Raw genomic sequence first — 21,343 nt, forward strand, 5'->3', positions numbered from 1 at the left:
AGTTTGAAATTAAAATTCCAAACTTTTTTAAAAAAAAGAATAGTCTAAAAGAATTGAGAACTCAAACAAGAAACTGTTTTGGTACTTCTTCAAAAAAAAAAAAAAAACTACCCAAATGTTGGCCAATTTTCCATTAGCTCTTATGTATTTAATTCTAACTATAGAATATTTAAAAAAAATCATTATAAATCTAAAATGAAAAACTTTCAATTTCAAAAATGAAGTTTTCCAATTTTAGAAAGCAAATTTAAAACTTCCTTGAAGAGTTGAAAATTCTAACAAGCTTTTTTCTTAATTTATCAAGTAGTTTTTCAGAAAAACAACCTTAATTAACTTGGCCATTTCAACATTTATTTCTAAAAACGATTTCGTAAAAAAAATGCATAAATATGAAGAGAGAAAAAACTTTAGCTTCTATTTTATGCTAAATTTTGTTATAAATTCAGTTTGTTATAAATTTAACCACCGTGATAAATTTTCATAATTCTTCAATAAAAAAGAGCTTCACAAAATATATCAACTCCTTAAATCAATAAAAACTATTTTTACCCTAACCACAAGAAGCAAACTAAACTTTTAAACAATTCTTTCCATTGTTTTAAGGCTTGGGGCATTTAAAATCAATGTTAACATATCGGCAAAGAACAAGATAAGTCTATTTATCTATATGCTAATTTGTAAATAACTGCTTTACCTATAACGTAAAGAGGGCAAAAAATAAACACTCAAGGAAGTTACTATTAAGTGTTTAAATAATAACTCTTGTGTTTGAGTAAAACAGTAAGAATCACTATAGTAATCCTACTTAACGGTTGGATACCTTTGCACTTTAACCTAGCTAAAGATTTTAGTATACATTTATGATATCGAGCAGGAGAGAACACAACAGGTTTTTAAACTTGATATTCAATCACTCAATGCCGCTTCTAATATTCTGTTTTGTAATTGTGGCTTCAAGGTTTCAAGGATGTTAATAATATAATTGGGTTTTGTTTTAACTTCAGTAGCTCAAAAGTCTCTATAATAAGGTTGCCTTGCATTATTTATCTTTTAGTAAACGATTCAAATGGAATAAGTTCATAAATTATTGACTCATGGAAGGAAGAGCGGGATTAGATAGCCTAACATTGCTATTTAATAGAATCAATAGAATAAACACAGATTAATAACTGTTCGTATTTCATTTTAAGTTGACCAGACACTGTCAAAAAATCTGTTATATTTACAGAAAAAAAAACTGTCAGCTGGTGTGCTAGTATGAAATCGTTTATTTCACAGAAAAATACTGTTATTAGAAAGCAGGTGCCGGTTTTTTAAGCAGATAAGTATTACTATTTTAACAACTAAACTGCTACTTTTACCCCAAAAAAAACTTTATAAAATAGGTACGTCAGCATTGTGGTCGAGCAAGGCGGGAGTAATGCCGGAACTCGAACCCGGGACCCCTCCTTGAGAAATTTGCGCTCTGTTCCCTGCACTATGGCAGCTCCATTGTTTGGTTATGAAGAAATGTCTAAACTTAAAATGTCTAAACTTTAAAAGACTTATTGAAATCATATTTAAATGCAAAGCATGTTTAACCCTATATTGGTTCACCCCTATAAAAATGTCTGGCAATTTAACTTACCGGACAATAATATCTAAAGTCAGATAATAATCAGATAGCTTATCAATTCAATAACAAAGTCGAATTACCATTTTATTTATAAAATATATTCAAAACCGTAAAATTATTTCTGAAAAGTAAGAACAAGTGAAGAAAATTATCATATAATGATTTGAAAGAGGAAAAAAAAATAAAGTGATCTTACTGTAAACAAAACTGCATGACAAAAACTAGAATTTGAATAGACAGTTTTTATCCGATTTTTTATGATTAGGCAGTTTTTATGATTAGAGTGAAAAGCAGAAGAAAATTGTTTAATCAAAAAGAACTTTAAACCGCCAAATATACCGAGATATTTTGTAATATAATTACATAAATAAATTAATAAAACTGGTAATTAATTAAAAACGGGATCGTGCGGCTAATAATAAAAAACAGAAAATATCAGTATTTATATTTAGTAAGATTTTCTATAGAAACTATGGTTTTTTACAGTAAAATTTACAGTTATTTTTTAGAGTGTACAAATAATTTTTTGTGTAATCGTGTAAATATTTCAATCGGAGAGTGTGTTTTTACCTGCAAACAAGCGGTTTTTCTTACTTATATTACCTTCTTTTTATCAAAAAATAAATCAGTGAATACTATTTTAATAATTAAAGTGAAATTATTAATAAAATTTTTCAAAAAAGTCAAATTATTCCTTTTTAAAAAATAAGTTATCAATTATTGCTAAAAAAAAAATCACCTCCTTCAGAGGACGCTATACTACGGGAGAAACTTTTCATGACAAATTCTTTTTCACCTTCATAAGTAATTTAAAATTTAAAGTATAGAGAAAAAGTGATTTCAGGCAAATCTAGAGTCAGCCACGAAGTTTCAATTGCTGGAAAAGATCAAAAGCATCAAAATGCAAATGCAATTCAAAAACATCAAAATACAAATGCAATTTAAAAACATCAAAATGCAAACAAGTTATGGGAAGAAAACTTTCCCATTACGTAATCCTTCAGCACAATAACATAAAGGAAACAAAACAGCATGAAACAAATCGAAATGCGAAAACATAACTAAGTTAATACAAGTCAAATAGACTGGGGTTCTTTTTCTGCCTCACTTGTTATTATCTATCATATAAATTGTCTATCATGTAAATTTTCTGTCACAAAACAACCTTCTTTGTGCTTCAAAGCTAATAAATTGCTTTGAAATCATTTATCTTGCAAAATTATTGTTTTATTTTTTTATTTTCATTGAAAAAACGCAATCCTTATTTTTTTTTCCCCAGATATTGATGAATATCTTCATAACAATTTAAAAATGTGTCTAAAACTTATTTTTATTTATGCTGTCTATTTCTATTTTTCATTTAAATTTTTTTTATTTATTTACTTAATTTTTTTTCAATATTATGAAACTTTTTTTTATTTCTTTTCAGGTTGTGCCGCTCTTTATGATAACTACCCTTCTCGAACAAGTCATTCGCTTTTGCCAAAAGAAGCCTGTTTTCAGAGTCAACGATACAATGTCTAATGTTTTTAATGGGTTTCTTATGGACCTCTCCAAGTATGACTTTCGTTTGTTTGCTTGTTTGTTACTCAGTCTTAGAGAATTTTGAAGGAACAACAGGGGGGAGGGGGATAAGAGGAAGTCGTGTTCGCTGACCGTAAAAACAATGACACATGTCAATTTTGAACATCATTAATAACATCCATCTGATCCCAACTCAAATGCATCACCCAAAAATAAATAAGGAAAACTATTATGCAGTCCATTTTGAAGGGAAATATTCTTAAAAAATATTTTAATGTCGACTGATATTCTTTTTACTACTAACATTTACGTTATTGCAAATCAAATATAATGTAAATGATTTTTAATTTTATAGTGTCCAATACTTGTCTAATTTTAACTCAGATCAAGGTGAGATCATGAAATAATTGTGCGTTCCTGCGTGAGTCTCTCTTATAAATCCAGGAATGTTAAAACTAAGATCTTGACAGTGGGTGGAAGAGGGCTTTTTAAGCAACCGATCCGAAATATCATTCGGAAATTCAGGAGAGACGTTTGAAAAAGGAGTTTCTCTCATCGGTTTAAAATAAAGCATTATTGTAAATAAAACTAGCTTCGAATTTTTTTATTTATTTTTTATAACTGAAGTTGAACACCCGACCCAATTCTGAGTTTACGACTATCAATGTTTAACTCTTTGGCCTTGTAATTTTGAACCCAATCCAGAAGACAAGATTACTTCTGGATCAAGTATTCATACAAACTAGCCTCGGTGGAGAACTATTTGGGGGAACTAACTAGCATTTGCGTTTTACGAAAACCACCTATGGTTAGAACTATGGCAAGAGGATACTAACCCATGATCCGTCTACCTCAAAGGATATTTTTTGGTCAGCGCTATGCTAAGTGTGAGCCGGGAGCAGGGTTTATATCAACCAGCCGCAGCTGGAATTTGAACCTGGATCTCCTCATTGGGAGGTAAACGATCTATTCCCGAAGCCACCACCCCGGCCAGCGACAGAGTTGTAAAAAAAAAATAAAAGGAAGGGGAAAATAAAATAAAAATATGAAGTTTATTGCACGATTTACAGTTATCAATTATTAATTTGTTATATCGTGTAAGCTGCTCACAGATCTGCTAGGCTACACGGATGGCCTGTGAGAGCTACATCACCAAATCAGTATTCCTAAGGTTATCTGTAATCCCGTGCTCATTTTGTTAATAGTTGCGTTTTTGAAACGTGTTTGTATGTGACAAAATATTTTAAATTTAATGATAATTTAAGTAGAAAAATTAACTTATGTCCAAAAAGTAAAATTAATGAAGAAATTTACTTGAGTTAAATATTTTTTCATAATCTTGAGTTAGCCGCAATCAATAGCCTAATTTTTGTACTAAATGATAATGAGAATAGTTCATATTTTTATAGATTAACTTCTACGTGTTTTACTTAATCTAATGAATATTCATATGAAATAATAATACGGCAATATTGGAATTATTTTAGTGTTTTAAATTGTGAAGCTTTTCAATTTGGTGCATGATTTCGTACTATTTATAACGAGTGATTTAATGATTACTTTCTTTTTGTTTTACCCCTACTTCGAAGAAGTACTCTTAAGTATTACAATAAATAACACAAGAAATTTTTTAAAAAAAATTTAGAAAGTTTTTTTTCATTACAAATACTTGATGTGTGAGATGTTTTCGATGACAAACATCGAATTTTTATTAATCAATTTTACTCTCCGCAGTTTGTATATTTTCACAAGACAGATGCTTCATAATGCTACATCAATGTGTTCTTTAAATTTTTGAGGAGTTTTTGGTAGCAGTGATTCATAAAACAATGACATAGTCATGCGGGTGGAAGGTAATTTACACAATGGCTATAAAATCTCCTGACCTCTGCCAGAGTTCCTTACATCAAAGGCCCATTTATAAGTATTTATCTTTAGTCGATGCCGAGAACACTTCAAAAACTTAAAGAATGCATTAGTGTAGTATTAGAAACCATAGTTTAAAACTACAAAATCTGAGACTACCGTGAAAATGATTATTTATTGGACATTTTTCGTGCGACAAAAGAGTTCATTTTTCTTTTATTTCATGTATTGAATTCTTTCGTGCATTGAAATTCTACCATTTTTAACCAATCAAATAATGATGTTTCAGATATCATCTTCAAAATAACAATAAAGGCAGTATCGCTTTTTAATATTGTTCCATATTTAAAAGCTTTTTGCAACATTTCAAACGCTTTCGTAGCGGAAATTTCATTGCGAAAAAAAAGTTAATGCATGTACTTTGCTCAATCAGCTTATTCGCTGTTCGGAAATTCGACGGAAAATTTCGAAATTCGACGGAATGAAAGTTCGTCTTTCACAAAAAACTGATTTACCTTTAGAGAGGGAAATTAAATGACTTTCTGTCTGTCTAAAAAAAAGTTTATACAAGTCGCAAAAGTGTTTGATTAAAGTTTGCAGTCGATATTTATACTAGATAACAATACTTGATATATCGATATCTTTATAATAAATATAAATGAGTATAAATAAATATAATTTATATAATCACAATAAATAAATACATAATTTATTAATATATATATATTCTGTAGAATTCCATTCAAGGGAGCTGAAGTAATCGTATATGCATGGATTTACAAAAATTATAGATTAATAGACCTACCATGGGAATCTCCGTGGACTTGGGTATTTTGTTGGTTTGCCACGGACTTCGGTTATTACTGGATGCATCGCATGATTCATCGTAAGTATCTTAGAAACTTCTTTATATAATAAATAATTTTAACCTAAATTAGATTACTTTATTATTTTAGAAGGGATATATTGTTACATTTTGAAGATTTTGCACAACTTATTTGTCTCAATTTTTTTTCAATTTCCTTCATGCAGTTTAACAGAACGGACAAAATTAAACTGTGTCTACAAATTTTATTTTGAAATTCCAATTTATTCGCAAGTTGTTACAAATTTACTTATTAAGTGCTTTATATTATTTTTTGAAATTTTTTTGGCTTCAAATATTGACAAGTTGTCCATTGTTGTAGAAAATTCATTTTTCCATTATGAGATCTTTAATTCTTTATTTTATAAGTTTGCGCTCGAGTAGATGTCTTATCAAAAGTAACGAAACGAAATATACATAGAGAGTGATTATATGTTGTCAGCTATAAATCTTAACATTCAAATTAGAAATTTTAAAAGTTAAAACCTAATAAATGGCGATTAAAACCATACACTATTTGAACAGTTACAAGTCTCGTCGACCAGTAAAATCTTTTTAATTTATTTATTTTTATTGAATACCGCAATCTATTTTACTTTGGTTAACTATTGTTCAAGTACAGTGAAACTGTTTTTGTGCGGTCCTTTTTTATGCGATTTTATTTTTGTGCGATTTTTTTGTACGATTTATTTTTATGCGGTATATGAATCTTAGCGGCGCTAGCACCAGTTTAATGTTTCCTATTAATGTACATATACATGTTGTGGACGAACTCTGATTACGTGCTCTCCTTGACAACGATGTATCTGGACTTCGCGATGCTCTGTTTATTTACCTTCATTAGTTCATTTACTATCGTCCACTCCATTTTCTCTTCTTTTTAAAATTTATTCTGCGCTAAACAAGTTGAAGTAAATCAGTAAAAAATCGCCTGCTGTGTTAAAATACTTAGTATTTTAAAATTAAACCGTTATTTTTATTTTGTAAATTCTCGTCTGCGCGTATCTCAAATACTGTAAACGCTTCGTATTCGGAGTTTTATACACGATTTATGTGATTAAGGATTTATTTTATAGTGAGATTAAAGGTAAATAAATTAATTACTTTTGTTTTTATTTGTATGTAGTTTTTACGATTTTTATTTTATTTCTTAATCATAAGTACTCCCTTAAATGGACAGGAAGAACCGGAATCTATTACAGCAGATAAAATATATGCAGAGATCCAGATTTCGAAAAAATTGGAAACGCATTTTCTTAAAATAGATACCAATGGGGAAAGACGCTTGAAATTCCAAAAAGAGCTGAGATCATGCATGTCTCACTATCGTGACGTTTAATTGACCAGTCGACCGTCGTCACAAAAACTGATCACTGACTTTATGGTACCAAAAAACAAATCAATTGAAATCCTATCTTCAAGCGACGAACGCGATTTTCAACTAATTCATTCCAAGAAGATGCGCGTTTTGGATTACGACAAGTAGCAGCAAACTATTTAATGTATAATTTGAAAACTTCTCCATGTATATGTACAATGAAGAATTAAATATTTTTACAATTTCTTTAGGTGTAATTTAATTATTTAATTTAATTTAAAGCATTCTCACATCTATTTCATGAATCATTGATGAATTTTCTGAGTCCGACATTTTTTATGCGGTCCCCATCTACCGCATAAAAAAAGTTTTAGGTTGTATATCGTACAAAGTTGTTATTATATGTAAGAATTTATAAAATTTTCGAATATTTTTTTTGTACGATTTCTTTTATGCAGTCCCTATCCACCGTACAAAAACAGGTTTTACTGTACAGATGTTTATTTTTCTAAACTAGGTAATCGTCTATTTCCCTACGATTAACATAAAAGCAAAATATTCTTACATAAAGCTACAATAACTGCATATTTTGAAAAAAAATATAATGTGTTTTTGTGTAAAATATTGTTGACACTTAAGAAAAAGCTATGTTGAATAAGAAATAAATACGAAGTTTGGTGAGGGGAGCGAATAGGAAGCAGAGCCATAGCAGCTTGAAAAATCCTCACATACTGAAACTTCAATCTCAATATCAATAGGATCATGAAATTTAAATTTATAATCTATTAAACTAAAAGTTGTATTGCTCAATACTCTTAATTTCAAAACCTCGCTGTAATAACAATATCTTTTGTTATTTCTCAAACAATAGCTCTTCACATTCATAATTGCATTAAATTAAAATACATACAACTTGTGAAATTTTGGATAATGTTGAATTTTAGCAACTTTAACACGGTGTTCAATTCGTAAATTAAACCATTTTAAACTTCATTGCCTGATGCTATGGTAAAACTTTAACGGAAACCATAATTCAGTTTAATACTTTATTAAAGCTGCAAAAAATTTTCACGATGTTATGGTTCAACAATGATCTGATTTTCATTAAACCTTTGAACCAACCATTGAACCTTTAAACAGAATCAAACTTTCTTGTATATTTCAATAGAGATTAATATTCTGTGGGCCATACATGAAACGCATCACACACCTGAGGACATGATGTTTACTTCGCCCATGAGAAACCACATCTTCTTACTTCCCATTCACTGGGTAAGTCTGAACAAAGAGGGGTGAGTTATTTTATTGATTGAGTGATTTTAACCTTTGTGTCCTACTTAATATTTTCATTCAGTAAAACAAATTCAATCTGAAAATATGCAATTATTTGTTTCTTTTGAACATTGGGCATTTAGGGTAAGTTGTATAGATTTTGCACAATAATTATAGGCTTCACGTAATTTTATAAAATAGGTTCACGCAATTTCATAAAAAAAAGCTGTTCCGCTATTTTCCACGCCATAACACGCTAGCTCCTAAAAAACTCCCCTTTTTTAAATTGTTAATATATTATTCACACACTATATAATCACTATACTATATAATCTTACTAAAATGTGACAAAAAAAATCGTAAATTTATTAAATTAATCCGAAACAAACTATTTTATAGCGTGTGAAATAAAATGTATAATAAGTTAATAAAATTTATGATAAAATGTATAATAAATTTAAAGTTTTACGTAGCCAGAATGGGATGTAGTGGAAATTATTCTGACAACTTTTGGTTTTTATGAAAATGCATGAATCCTATTATTTTTGAAAATTCAAAAATTACTTGAAGAAAAATAAATTACTACACACAATTACAGAGAATTCCATTATCTGGAATCTTATAAAAAAATAGAAATCGTCTGCTTGATGACTAATTGATAGGAGGTTGAACATTTTTATTTCCTGAAGAACGAATTTTCAAATAATGTTATATGGTGCATTTCATGCATGTTATGTATGTACACTGGTGGACAAAATTAAGAGATGGAAGACATTTTCCCAAATATCTCAAAAAATACTGAATACTAGGAGGCTTCGCCCCCTGCTCGCTGGCGCTCGCCTACCTCCGGAACTGCTGTCGCAGTTCATTTCGGATTGCTACGCAATCCGATGCTCGCTCATTGGATACGTTCTTAACGTCTAGCTTTTGTATACTTTTTTGAACACTGAAGTTCCGAAAACTTTTCACTGTANAATAAATCCAATATAGTCTGAACTTAAGGATAAGAGATGACAATAAAAGTGAGACTTGTACAGTGTGTGTTGCCTCTAGTATGGTGTATGGTCACCCCTGACAGACAGACAGCATGCACAACGAGTATGCATGCTGTTAATAAGGGAGTTAAGGAGGGCTTGCGGAAGATACTCCCATTCTTCCACCAGAGCAATTTTTAACTCCAGAATGGTTCTGGGGGAGGTTGGCGCGTCTCAATAGCTCTCCCAAGAGCATCCCAAGCATGTTCAATAGGATTCAGGTCAGGGGATTTGGCTGGCCAATCCATTCGTTGAATATCCTCGCTTTTCAGATACTCATCAACCATGAGAGCCCTATGTGGTCACGCATTGTCGTCCATAATGTTGGAGTGGTTTGTTACTCTTCTGAAAACATTAAATTGACAGAATTAAGTTTCGGTCGTGTGTCGGCAATAGATATTTTCTTTTCAGATAACGTAAGTGACATCATCCGTTAATATCATTATGGAATCTGTATGTAAGGCATGCATTGTTGTAAGCATGTTTCTTGTCTTGCCTCTTCACTATGTCACTTCACAGTGTTGTTGTTTCCGGTGATGTATTAAATTTTTGTTAAGCTGTATTTATAGTTAATATCTTCAGTTGTACGCTGTATCGAGATGGTACTGTATGAAATAAAGAAATGTTTAAATCTTCAAGGCTCTTTATGTGAGTTAACACTTTCACTGGCTACCGTGCTTACTCCGCTAACGCATCAACACATAAAAATGAACTCAGGGCCAACAGCGCCCCTGAAAAGACGCACATAGGGCTTTAGGACCTCTGGGCATTCACGGAACCATTGTCAAACACATGGAGCGGTGTGCGGGTATCTTGCATGTGCGAAAATGCTTTCCATCTCTTAATTTTGTCCACCAGTGTACTTAGTTGCTGTAACTTCCAAAAAACTTACAATTTTGAGAAAATAACTTTAAATCAATATTTTACTCACTATGATAAATTTTATGAAATACAAAGCACAAAAATCATGTTTTTTGAATGGGGGATTTCTTTATTTAATAGTCTGAAAGGTGAGATCGCTAAAGGTTAATGTATGTATTTATTTATTTATGTAAATACTTGTTTATTTTAGCAATAATTTAAAAAAAAAGTTGTCTTTAGATAGTCTGTGGTACGTTCAATGGTAAAACAAATTAAATTATGCATTTATAGAATTATACAAATTAATTAAAATATGATAAACGAGGAAAAGTGTTTTGGATAGAACTGACTCCCAGAAAAACGGCTTTCGACTTTTTTAGTTTGTTGGTATCTTTTTGGCATATTAGATGTCTAGAAAAATGTGAGTGTGTAAAATGCGCATTTTAACCAAAATCCTCAAAAACATCGAAAGTTTAAAAAAAAATCTTTGTAAGTAGCAAAATGCTCTGCATTTCCCACTGAAATATAAAATAATATTGGCTTCTAAAACTATAAAACGTTTAAAAAAGGTTGTATGTGAAAATTTTTGATATACTAGGAAAGAGTGAAAGAATAAAACGCAATTTTTTTGGGGGGTAAGGGGTCTTCTATATTAAAAAATCATCAAAAATTTAAAAAGAAATCCTATGTGGTAAAAATTTAAACAGTATTTCAAGTTGGAAAATAATATAATATTTTTTTAAATGAAGCATATTTACAAAGATTATTCACATGTGACATCCGTTTGACTACTAGGAAAACATACTAGGAAAATAACAAATAATTGTTAATATTTCACAAAAAAAGGTAGGCAATTGTTTGCGACTCATTTTATGGATAATTCTGAATCTAATTTTTAAACGGCTCATAGATATAATAAAAATTATCAAATTTATAAAAAAATATTAGACTCAAAATGCATCATTAACATACCAAGTCTCTTCATTTATAATTATTTCCTTTTTTCTATATTTCCTTTTTTTTTAATTCTTTAAAATTAATTACCGATAATTTGCATTTGACCTGTTATCTATAAAAATTATTCTATCTTTTAAATATCAAAGCCAACATATTAAGTTTAGTAGAAACGGTAATCGCTTTCTCTTACCTAAACTGTTAGAAATTTTGGAGCTGGTTGAGCCATAACATCCGTCAAACTCGTTGAAACTTAAATATTGCAAACCAGATCATCGTAATTCTTAAACTTAGTTGCATGATACTTTGGTTGAACCTGGAAAACCTGGTAAAATTACCGTATTGTATAGTAATAAAAAGAAATTTAAATAAAAAATAATAATTTTGGTAATAAAACCAAAATATACGGTATTTTAATAATTGATTTAGTAATTTTTCCGTTAACATGGTAACGGTTTAGCAGAAATTTTAGTTTTCGAAATTATAGTTCTTATAACCACAAATTTAGTTAATCCCAAAGTGGGATATAAATTTAACCGAATAAATTATTTTTATGCCATGATCAAAAGTATAATGCTAAAATTACCAAATTTTATACCGTAGTATAAAACTATATTTTATAGTTAATTTTATCAAAACCGATGATAAAGCGCTTCGGTAAGAATTATCGAGCTTTTTGGTGCTCTCATTGGACCAGAATCACCATACATTTTTCCATCTGGTAGTTTTAACCATACTTTTTTTCTCGATATGATTCAAATTAAAATTTCATTAAAGACTCTGCTAATTTGCACCGTATTATAGCTAAACGTTGAACCGAATTTTCTGAGAGTGTACACATTAACTGACACTACCTTTAAGCATATTAAAATAAAGCTGAACAATAGGAAAAAGCAAATACAGCATAAATCAAGTTGCTTAGCTTTATTCTATTATAGCGCGAAGTTCATTCCTCTTTCCCTTATATAGGGTAAACTAACCAGTGAAGGAACACTTAAGCTTCGCTTGCCTTTTAAAAAATCCTATTAATTTCAAAATTTTATCCTATTAATTTTAAAATCCCATTAATTTCAAAATTGAATGACAGTGTAAACATATTTGTTACTAATGTAAAAAAATTGTAGAGAACTTTCATAATATTGTTTTAAAGTTTTGGGGGTTCAAATAACAAGTAGTAAGAAGACCAAGTGAAGGAACAGTTCTTACCAGCGAATGAACGCCCAGTAAAGGAACACTTAATTTTGGTTACTCTTTAATGCTCTTTATGAATTTATAAGCCATACAAATATTTAAAAACAAGCCCATTCCTAAAATTATAACATATAAATACTTGGAAAATGTTAACTTTTTTTTGTAATCATGAATTGGAAATTAAAATGTCAACATATTAACACATACTGTTCATTCACTGGGAAATCTATGCCCAATAAAGGAACATGCCTGTTCCCTCACTGATTAGAAGTTTTTTTTCACATTTTTAACATACTTTTGATGCGGAACATCACTAAAGGTACGAGAAAATTAAAGTTTATCTTTTATTTCCATTAACTTAGAAAAAAAAACAGTAAAGGAACACTTGTTCCTTCACTGGTTTTTCATCGTTTGGTGATCCAGTGAATAAACACCCCTTTATCTCAGTACTTTACAATGTGATGATGCTTAAAAAAAAATTAAACGTAATTTCAATAACTATATTTTGCATTCTCTTTTTCTCAGTGAGAAAAATGAAACTATGATATGCAATTAATTCCACTTCAAACATATAAATACAAACACGCACCTTATAATTTTTTCAAAGAAACAAGGTGTTGCAGAGATAATAACAAATTCAAAAAATTTTCCAGAGAAGTCTATTTGAACAGGTAATCCAAAACATTGCTAGCTGACTTCCTATTGTTTTGCAGTAAGCTATTGTTACCAATCAATCTAAAGAAAAACTTTCAACTTCTTATTTTTCATCAACATATATGAAATGTTCCTTCACTGGTTGGCTTACCCTACTAAAGTGACCAACAGTTTTGCGATACCACTTATTGGACTGCAAATTAAATAATTATAATTCATGATAAATGGACACAATTGTAGCATTGTTTCGCAAGCAATAAATGTATTTTCTCAATCAAAAACCTTTATTTTTTCTAGATTACGTACATGCCGATGGCATTTGCGATTCCTCCAACAACCTACCTCGTTCATTACCAAATTAGTATTATTTACCAGTACTGGCTCCACTCTGAAGTAAGAAACTTAAATTTTGTTTCTAAATAATTATTATACCTTTTATAAATACTTCTGATTAAAAAATCCTTTTTTTTTCAGATCGTCGATAAATTGCCCGCACCCTTAGAGTATGTACTTAGTACTCCTAGTCACCACAGAGCGCATCATGGTAATATCTTTCTAACTACATTCCTTAAAAATATATCCTGTAAAATACATTCTTCAAAAAAAATCCTTTAAAATACTTCGGTTAAATGTTTAGAATTCAGTAAGAGACCGGGTATTTAAACATCGAAGCAATATGAAGTTTGTTATAAAGCAAAAACTGCTTTGTTCTAAATTACTTACGCACTGTTTAACGTTTCGAAGCATGTTGGACCATAATATCGTTCAAATAAGCTGCAAACTTAACATGTTTGGAAATTGAACCATATTACTGTACTTCTTAAAATTACTATATATGGTTGTCTAGCTATGTATTGTATGCTATGGTTCAGCTTGAATGAAAACACGTTCTATATAGCAACTTATTAAGATTGCACCATATTATGGTTCCATGTAATGATATTGGGATAAAATGTGGAACTGAAAATGTTTACAGCCAATGTTAAAAATCAATTTTTTACTCAATATACTTTACTTTCATCTTCATTTTAATTAAATTGTTTTGTAAGAAGCATTGCATTCTACTAAAGATAGATGAAAAAAATTTGGCTTAAAAGAAAGACATAAATAAAGCACAAATAAATGTTTTGAAAAACGTTGGATCTCAATATAAAAAGGTACACATTTTAGTTTTAAAAAAATTATTCAACATAATTTCTTTGTAGTTTACATAAGGGGATTTTTTAAAATGCTATTGTTTTCTCAACGTTCTAAAAAGCGTTAACGACACCAATATAAAATGTTTTGTCACAGTCTACATAATAGAAGTTCATAGAAATTTCAGTTTTTTTAATAATTTCAGAAAATAATTCAGAAGATGAATTCGGTGTAGTGACATAGGGAACATCATTGAAATTTATGCCCTAACTCACTGAATTTCGCCATTGCAATGTCAAATTTGTAAGCTGGCGCCTAGATAAACGACGGAATCATTCGTCAATTGCGGCGCGCATCACGAATAGCATTACGAGTACAATCTATTTACGATGTCATTTCTGAGAGAGTCAGTATCAATACTCATTCTGCTAAATCATTTACAAATCAATTGTTCCTTTGTTTGTTCTGTTTTTCCTCTTTTTTCCCTCTACTACTGTGGTTTTTCTAGTTTTGTGTTGCTCTTTTATTTTACCATTTTTCGTTGTCAACTTTTCCTTTTATATTTCAAATCACTTCTGTTTCATCTCATTCACGTCTCGCAAATCTTGAAAATGGGCACCTGTTTTTGAGACATGTCGACTATTATTTCTCAAGCAAATGAAGTTTTTAATCAGGTAATATCTTACCGCTTCAGTTTCGAATAGCGTATTATAGGGGATAGAGCGTTCGCCTTCCAATGAGGCAAACCGTGTTCGAATCTAGTCGCTACGAATGAAGGTTGCACTGACCACAGTGCTGACGTGAAATATCCTCAGTGGTTGACGGATTATGGGTTAGAGTCCCCTTGTCGTCAGGCTAACAGAGGCAGGTTCTCATGGTCTTCCTCTCCATGTAGCGCAAATGCGGGTTAGCTCCATCTAAAAGTCCTCCACGAAGGCAAATTTCTCCCAATACTTAATCCAGGAGTTGCCTTGTCTTCTGGATTGAGTTCAAAATTACAAGGCTATGGAGTTGAACATTAGTAGTCGTAACCTCATAAAAGGGGTTGGCTGTTCAACGACGGTTATAAAAGCGTATTATAGTGAGTATTTAGTGAATTATGAATGAACTACTCACACTGAACCAGTTTGTAAATCTAAAAAAAAAATCTTTCAAAGCTTGTAATGAGATAAACCGTAACGTGATACGGGAATTATCACATTATTTTCTTGTTTTTTATATATTTAACTATTACAAATTAGAACCTTTGAGGATCATAATCGATATCTGACATCTAAACATATCTATTCATTCTATTACATTACTTTTGAATCAGTATTATATTATTTACATTTTTTCCAGTTTTATTTGAGTGAGTAATTTTTTTCTATATGAATATGCAGGTTAAGGTTGAAGGTTTTATCAGGGAAACTATTATGTTTTCAATCAACAAGCACTGAAACTAAAGTGGAAATATTTGTTTCTAGGTCGTAATAGACGTTATATAGACAAAAACTTCGGAGGTTTTCTTATAATATGGGACCGCATATTTGGAACGTTTGAGGCTGAAGATCCCGAAGAAAAACCACTCTATGGTTGTACAACCCAGATGAAATCATTCAATCCTTTGATAATTCAGGTACTTTCTAATAAGATTTTTTTGAGGAGTTCATAAGATTCATCCGCAATTTGTATTATAATGAAATTCACTACCCTCCATTTAGCCGCAAATTCTTGATTCAAAAGCAAAACTATTGTTGCATTGATTTGTTTGCATTTTATTACATCATTCATAAACTCCATCCATTATGCTTGAGTAGTTTGGTGCAATATGATGCTAGGCCGAATTTTAAAATTGTTCCGGATGGCAGTTTTGGTGAAAATATCATAAATTACTATGTAGATAGTAAAATGTTTAGAAACATTTCAGAATTATCTGAATTTTCACATACAACCAATACACAAAACTGTGTATTGGTTGTATCTGGATATTCTGAAAAGTTGTTTAGCAAAACTCTAGCAACAATGATAAAGAATAATTTAGTATAAAAAAATCCCCTTTGCAGAATTCGTAGTTGTCGCCTTAATATTCCTGATTTTTGTGCTTAGAACATTCCATTTTCAATGAATGCGAAAGCGGATTTTAAAATATTAACTTCAAAGAATCGAAAAATTTCTGTCTTGTATACATAATTCTTTTATTTTAGCTAATAATTTTAGTGGAAATTTCAAAATTCGATCTTTCAAACTTAGGAATTGTTCTCTAATGAATGCTGGTTCTACTTGAATCTATATGATTATGATATAGTTGAATCTGCATGGCTCAGTTCTATAACTTTAGCAACTGAATTCAATGTTCCAAACTTTTTGGGAGTTAAGTTATTTTATGGAAGAAACTCACCATTACTAAATTGTAATTAACACAACATCACTGATTATCAATTTTACATTATTAAATTTTAATCGTAAAGAACTCTGGGACCATACGAATATTTATTGTTTTCAGCAAATGAATAAAAAATCTTGCACATGTGAGTTTTGTAGTTTCAGAAATATTGATTGATCTCTTTCATCTGATTTTTTTTTTTAATAGTCCATTCCAATAAATAGTATAGTAATCATATCATAGAATTTTTAAATATTGAAATGAAACTAATCTACTAAATTAATTTCGTAAACCAGCATATTCACGGTGTGTTTTCACTTCGGGAATATTGAAGCCCAGCTTTAAAATTATTTGGCTAAGACAGCCTTAAACTCGAAAAGTTTTGACATACGCTTCTGATGCTTGGACAATCACAAAACTCGGTGGAGTCTGATTTTCTTGCAATTAATGAAAAGAATTGGAGATCAAAGATAAATCGGAAGTCATTATGGAGAAATCTTCAGAGGAAGCCATTGGCCCACATTGGGCTGTCTGACCAACTATGATAATGATGAAACTCGACAAGTTTTAATTAAATGTTGATATGAGGGAATGTTAACTAATTGAAACTGGCTATTTCCTTAATGCAAGAGTATTATAAAAATTTTCTTTACGTTGATCTCAAGCCATTATGAGTACATCAGTAATTAAATCATGCTAAAAATTTATAAAATTTCCTGCAATTTTGAAATTAAAATAGTATATCCTGTTATTTGTTTACTATAAAATTTTTGTTCTCTTAAACTTATATGCTCTTTTCAGTTTGTCTTTCATACTTTTTAAAAAGTAGTCTGGCATATGTATACAGTTCCAAAAATGTTTTAATTATTTTTTTTTTTAATATGTCGTTCTAGAGTTTTCCTTTGGTCCTCTACAAGGCCAATCAACTTTCAATTTTTGTCAAATAAAATAGCAGATATAATATGTTCTTAGTTAGATTTACAAAATTCTTACACTTTAATTAAGCTCTATAAAAATCAATTATTATATTTATTTTAAACCTAAATCAAAATTTTGTTTTTAAAAAAATAACGTTTTGAAATCCGTTTATTTATTTTTTTGATATTTTATCATTTTTCAACATTGAAATTAAAGTCTTCCAAGCAGTCATCATGACAAATAACTAAAATATATTCTCGATGAGGTTAGCTTGATTATATTTTAATTTAAATATATGTATGCGAAAAAAATAATATTATAACTACAAGGTCCACTCAAAATCTTAATCTCTTTAAAATATGTTTACTTTTATTAGTTAATTATACAGGGTGGTCCTAAAATACATGACAAAAATGCAAAAGTAGGTAGAGGGGACATAAATAAGCATATTTCGGATAGGAATGTGTGTCCGGTAATGGCACATTAAAGCGCTAGCTTGTGAAGCTGTACGAATCAAAGGAAACTGAAAAGACAAGTAAAGACAAAAGAAAACAAAAATTGATCAACAGTTTACAAGAGGTGCTCGAAAGAGCAGCCACCAACAGCGATACAAGATTCACAGTGACGGAGCATGGATCAGCGTGCATTGTAAAAGACGTCAGGCATGTCGAGCACATCTAAAGAAGCAACAGACAAGCGTTCAACAAGATCTTCTTCAGATGTGACTGTACTCTCGTTCACCAAGCTTTTAATATGACCCCAAAAGAAAAAAATCCGAGCAGGTTAAATCAGGAGAACGCGGTGGCCAGGGAACTGGACAGCCCGGTCCTGCAGAAAATGATGAATCCAGCTAGCAAGCTCTTTTATATGCCGCAGTCATCAGCGCTCCCTACTGGCTCAAGACGGTATTACCGCACATACTATCCTATACAAAATATGCTTATTTAGGTCCCCTCTACCTACCTTTCCATTTTTTACCTATATTTCAGGACCACCCTGTAGAGAACACCTATAACAATTATAGAGAACTTCCAATGTGACGCAATGAGAAAAAGTATTAAGGAAGTTTTAAATTTCGAAAAAAATATTGATGATTATCTAAAACAAGGTTGTTTTCTAAACTCAATCGACATAAGGGCTTGAATATCAGTGACTAGCAAGTTTATATACTGCTTAATATCTACTCTAATTAATCACTTCTGGGAAAATAAGTTAACCAGGTTACATCTGGGGCATAGATTAAAATGTTACAGAGTCAAATTGCCTTCTGGTTGAATGTGGGCTACATGGTTTTCGCTTCCATGTGGGGAAAAGGCCTGTCTGGTTTGACTAAAAAAGTTCTCCTAAAAAACGAATTTTCCGTGGTGCTTGACTGAGAAGTTTTCTTGTCTTTTTAGTTAATTTCAATCAATCAAATGTAACGAAAATGTAAGTTTATTACCTTAAATTGATAATGGAGATAGACTGTAATATATATTATAACTGCATGATTTATTTATAAATAATTTAAAACTTTATAATGCAGTTAAAAAATTAAAGTTTATTGTTCTTTTACTTGTAGCACTGCATAAAAACATATATTATTCAGTTTTATTTAAAGAACACGTTTAGTAAATTATACTTTTTGCTTAGTATTTTTCCAAATATTTAAAATTGAAGAAAACGCTTTTTTATCAATAAGATTTATGCGCCCATAGAGTCTATAGAACACTAATAAAAAAACTGCTTTTCACGTGTATCAACATAACACAATTCGAACAACAACAAAGAAGATTCTTAAATGCCAAATGAAAATTTCATCATAGTATCTTTGAATTATATAACCGAACTATTGGCGGTAATTTTCAAAATCAGGTCACGTGTGCTAGGCTTTCTCAAAATTTCAGGTAATTCCAAGGCGTGAAACCCGATTGCTCCCTCTCTTGACATACTTCTTAGTTCTTCTGGGCATCCAGCAGTGGTGAGGCCCGATAAAGTATATTTCTTCTCAAGAATAATTTCAATTACTTTCATTTCAATTCAATATTTAATCTAACATTACAATCCTCATTTTATTACATTTTAAAATCAAAAGTTTTATATTAAATTGAAACTTATTGTCCTGCAAATTTTGAAATAAATTCTAAATGTAAACATGATGAAAAAATTAGGAAGTAAGAGAGTTGTTTAAGTTTCTACATCTAAAAAATTCCGTTTTAAATCAAGGTTAAAAGTGCCGGCACCCTGAGTGCCGGTACTTTTGACCGTATAGATTCCACTTTTACTAGAACTTGTTACGGAACATAATATTTGACAGGCTGTAATTTTTATAGTAATTATTACAATAAAATCACTGAATCACTCTAATTAAATAAATATTATTGTAAAAATTATGCTATAATATTTCACGGGGAAAATGGATTTAACAGATGATGAGCTCAAAGTGACAATATTTTATACCGTAATTTGATTCAGAATTTCTTACAGTATATTATTAAAAATTTCTTTTTTTTTATTTTTTTTTATTTGTGAATATTTAGTCATCTTATGAATAAATTATATTAAATTAGCTTACGTATATTGTATTATTTTCATTTAAAATTAAGCAATCTCCAAATTAACCCGTCGAAACTAAAAAAAAATAAACATTTATTTCCAGAAAAAGAATTTCTAATTAGTAAATGCAAAATAATTTAAGTTTATGTCACTCATTTAACATTTATTTTGCACATTTATTGAAGTTGATTGGGTTATAATGTTTTATATCTTTTTTTTAGAATAGTGGAGAAAATTAAAAATCGACATATACCAGCATTCCTAATCGGAATATATTAAACCTATACGATATTTTGAACTTATAATCTGACATTAATACAAAACAATAAATTGCCTACTGCAACCAAAAATTGATAATTTATATATTTTTATGCATTATTAATATATTATTAAAAATAATAATAGAATATATCCACACTGATTATCTAGCGGTATTTAATTATATATCTGATATAAAAATATATATAAAATTTAACTGCAATGATAAATAAGATTATAAGATTACATGTTTTTAATAAAGTATACACTTACAACCTTATTTTATTCCAGATTTTTGTCTGGTATAATTTTTTAATTATATAATATTTAACGTGCTTTTAATGTTTCCCTAGTCGAATTTCAGGAATTTCGTCAATATTTTGAATACGACAACTACAAGTCTATAATAAAAGAATTTTTATCAATTTTATATTCTAGGTTCTTTTGACTAAAGCAAAAGTTCATCTAGTGTTGTCATGTTTTTCATAGGTAGTGCCTAAAGTACTTCACTGACCATCCACACTTTAAATAAATAATAAATAGATAAATAAATAAATAAATCCCTTTTTCTTATCAACAAATAACCAACAAAAGTACTCATTTATTTTATTTTATGACTGGCGTTGAAGAGCTGACTCATTTTTGGATTTATAATTATCAAAGTTTACCTCCGTGAACTTGAACCCAACTCCAAGTTCAAGAATTGGGACTAACTAGCCTTCACGGAGGACTTAATGATGAAAGTACCCTGCATTGCGTTACATTAAGAAGAAAAACACGTAAGCCTCCAACGGTTATCACATCGGCAACAGGAATCACTTAGAATATTTTGAGTCAAGACTGCAAGTATAAGTATTTTGAGTCAAGAAAGTATAAGTATTTGTATCGATCAACAGTAGCTGGATTTCAAAAGTTAATCACTCAGACAAATATCACCCAAAGAAAACACTTTCGTTCTCTTCCTTTTTGGAAAGTT

General features: G+C 30.0%; 1 protein-coding gene across 1 annotated transcript in view; it reads left to right on the forward strand.

Moving 5' to 3' along the window:
- The window catches only part of LOC107443251 (alkylglycerol monooxygenase), a 51,234-nt gene that overhangs the window by 19,860 nt on the left and 10,031 nt on the right, over positions 1-21,343 (forward strand). Inside the window, 6 exon segments of the mRNA XM_071178626.1 lie at positions 3,045-3,172; positions 5,740-5,891; positions 8,357-8,460; positions 13,452-13,547; positions 13,629-13,698; positions 15,758-15,909. Coding sequence (XP_071034727.1) covers positions 3,045-3,172; positions 5,740-5,891; positions 8,357-8,460; positions 13,452-13,547; positions 13,629-13,698; positions 15,758-15,909 — 702 coding nt within the window.

This window comes from Parasteatoda tepidariorum, chromosome 3 (assembly GCF_043381705.1).
Source record: "Parasteatoda tepidariorum isolate YZ-2023 chromosome 3, CAS_Ptep_4.0, whole genome shotgun sequence".
In the NCBI taxonomy this organism is placed as follows: domain Eukaryota; kingdom Metazoa; phylum Arthropoda; class Arachnida; order Araneae; family Theridiidae; genus Parasteatoda; species Parasteatoda tepidariorum.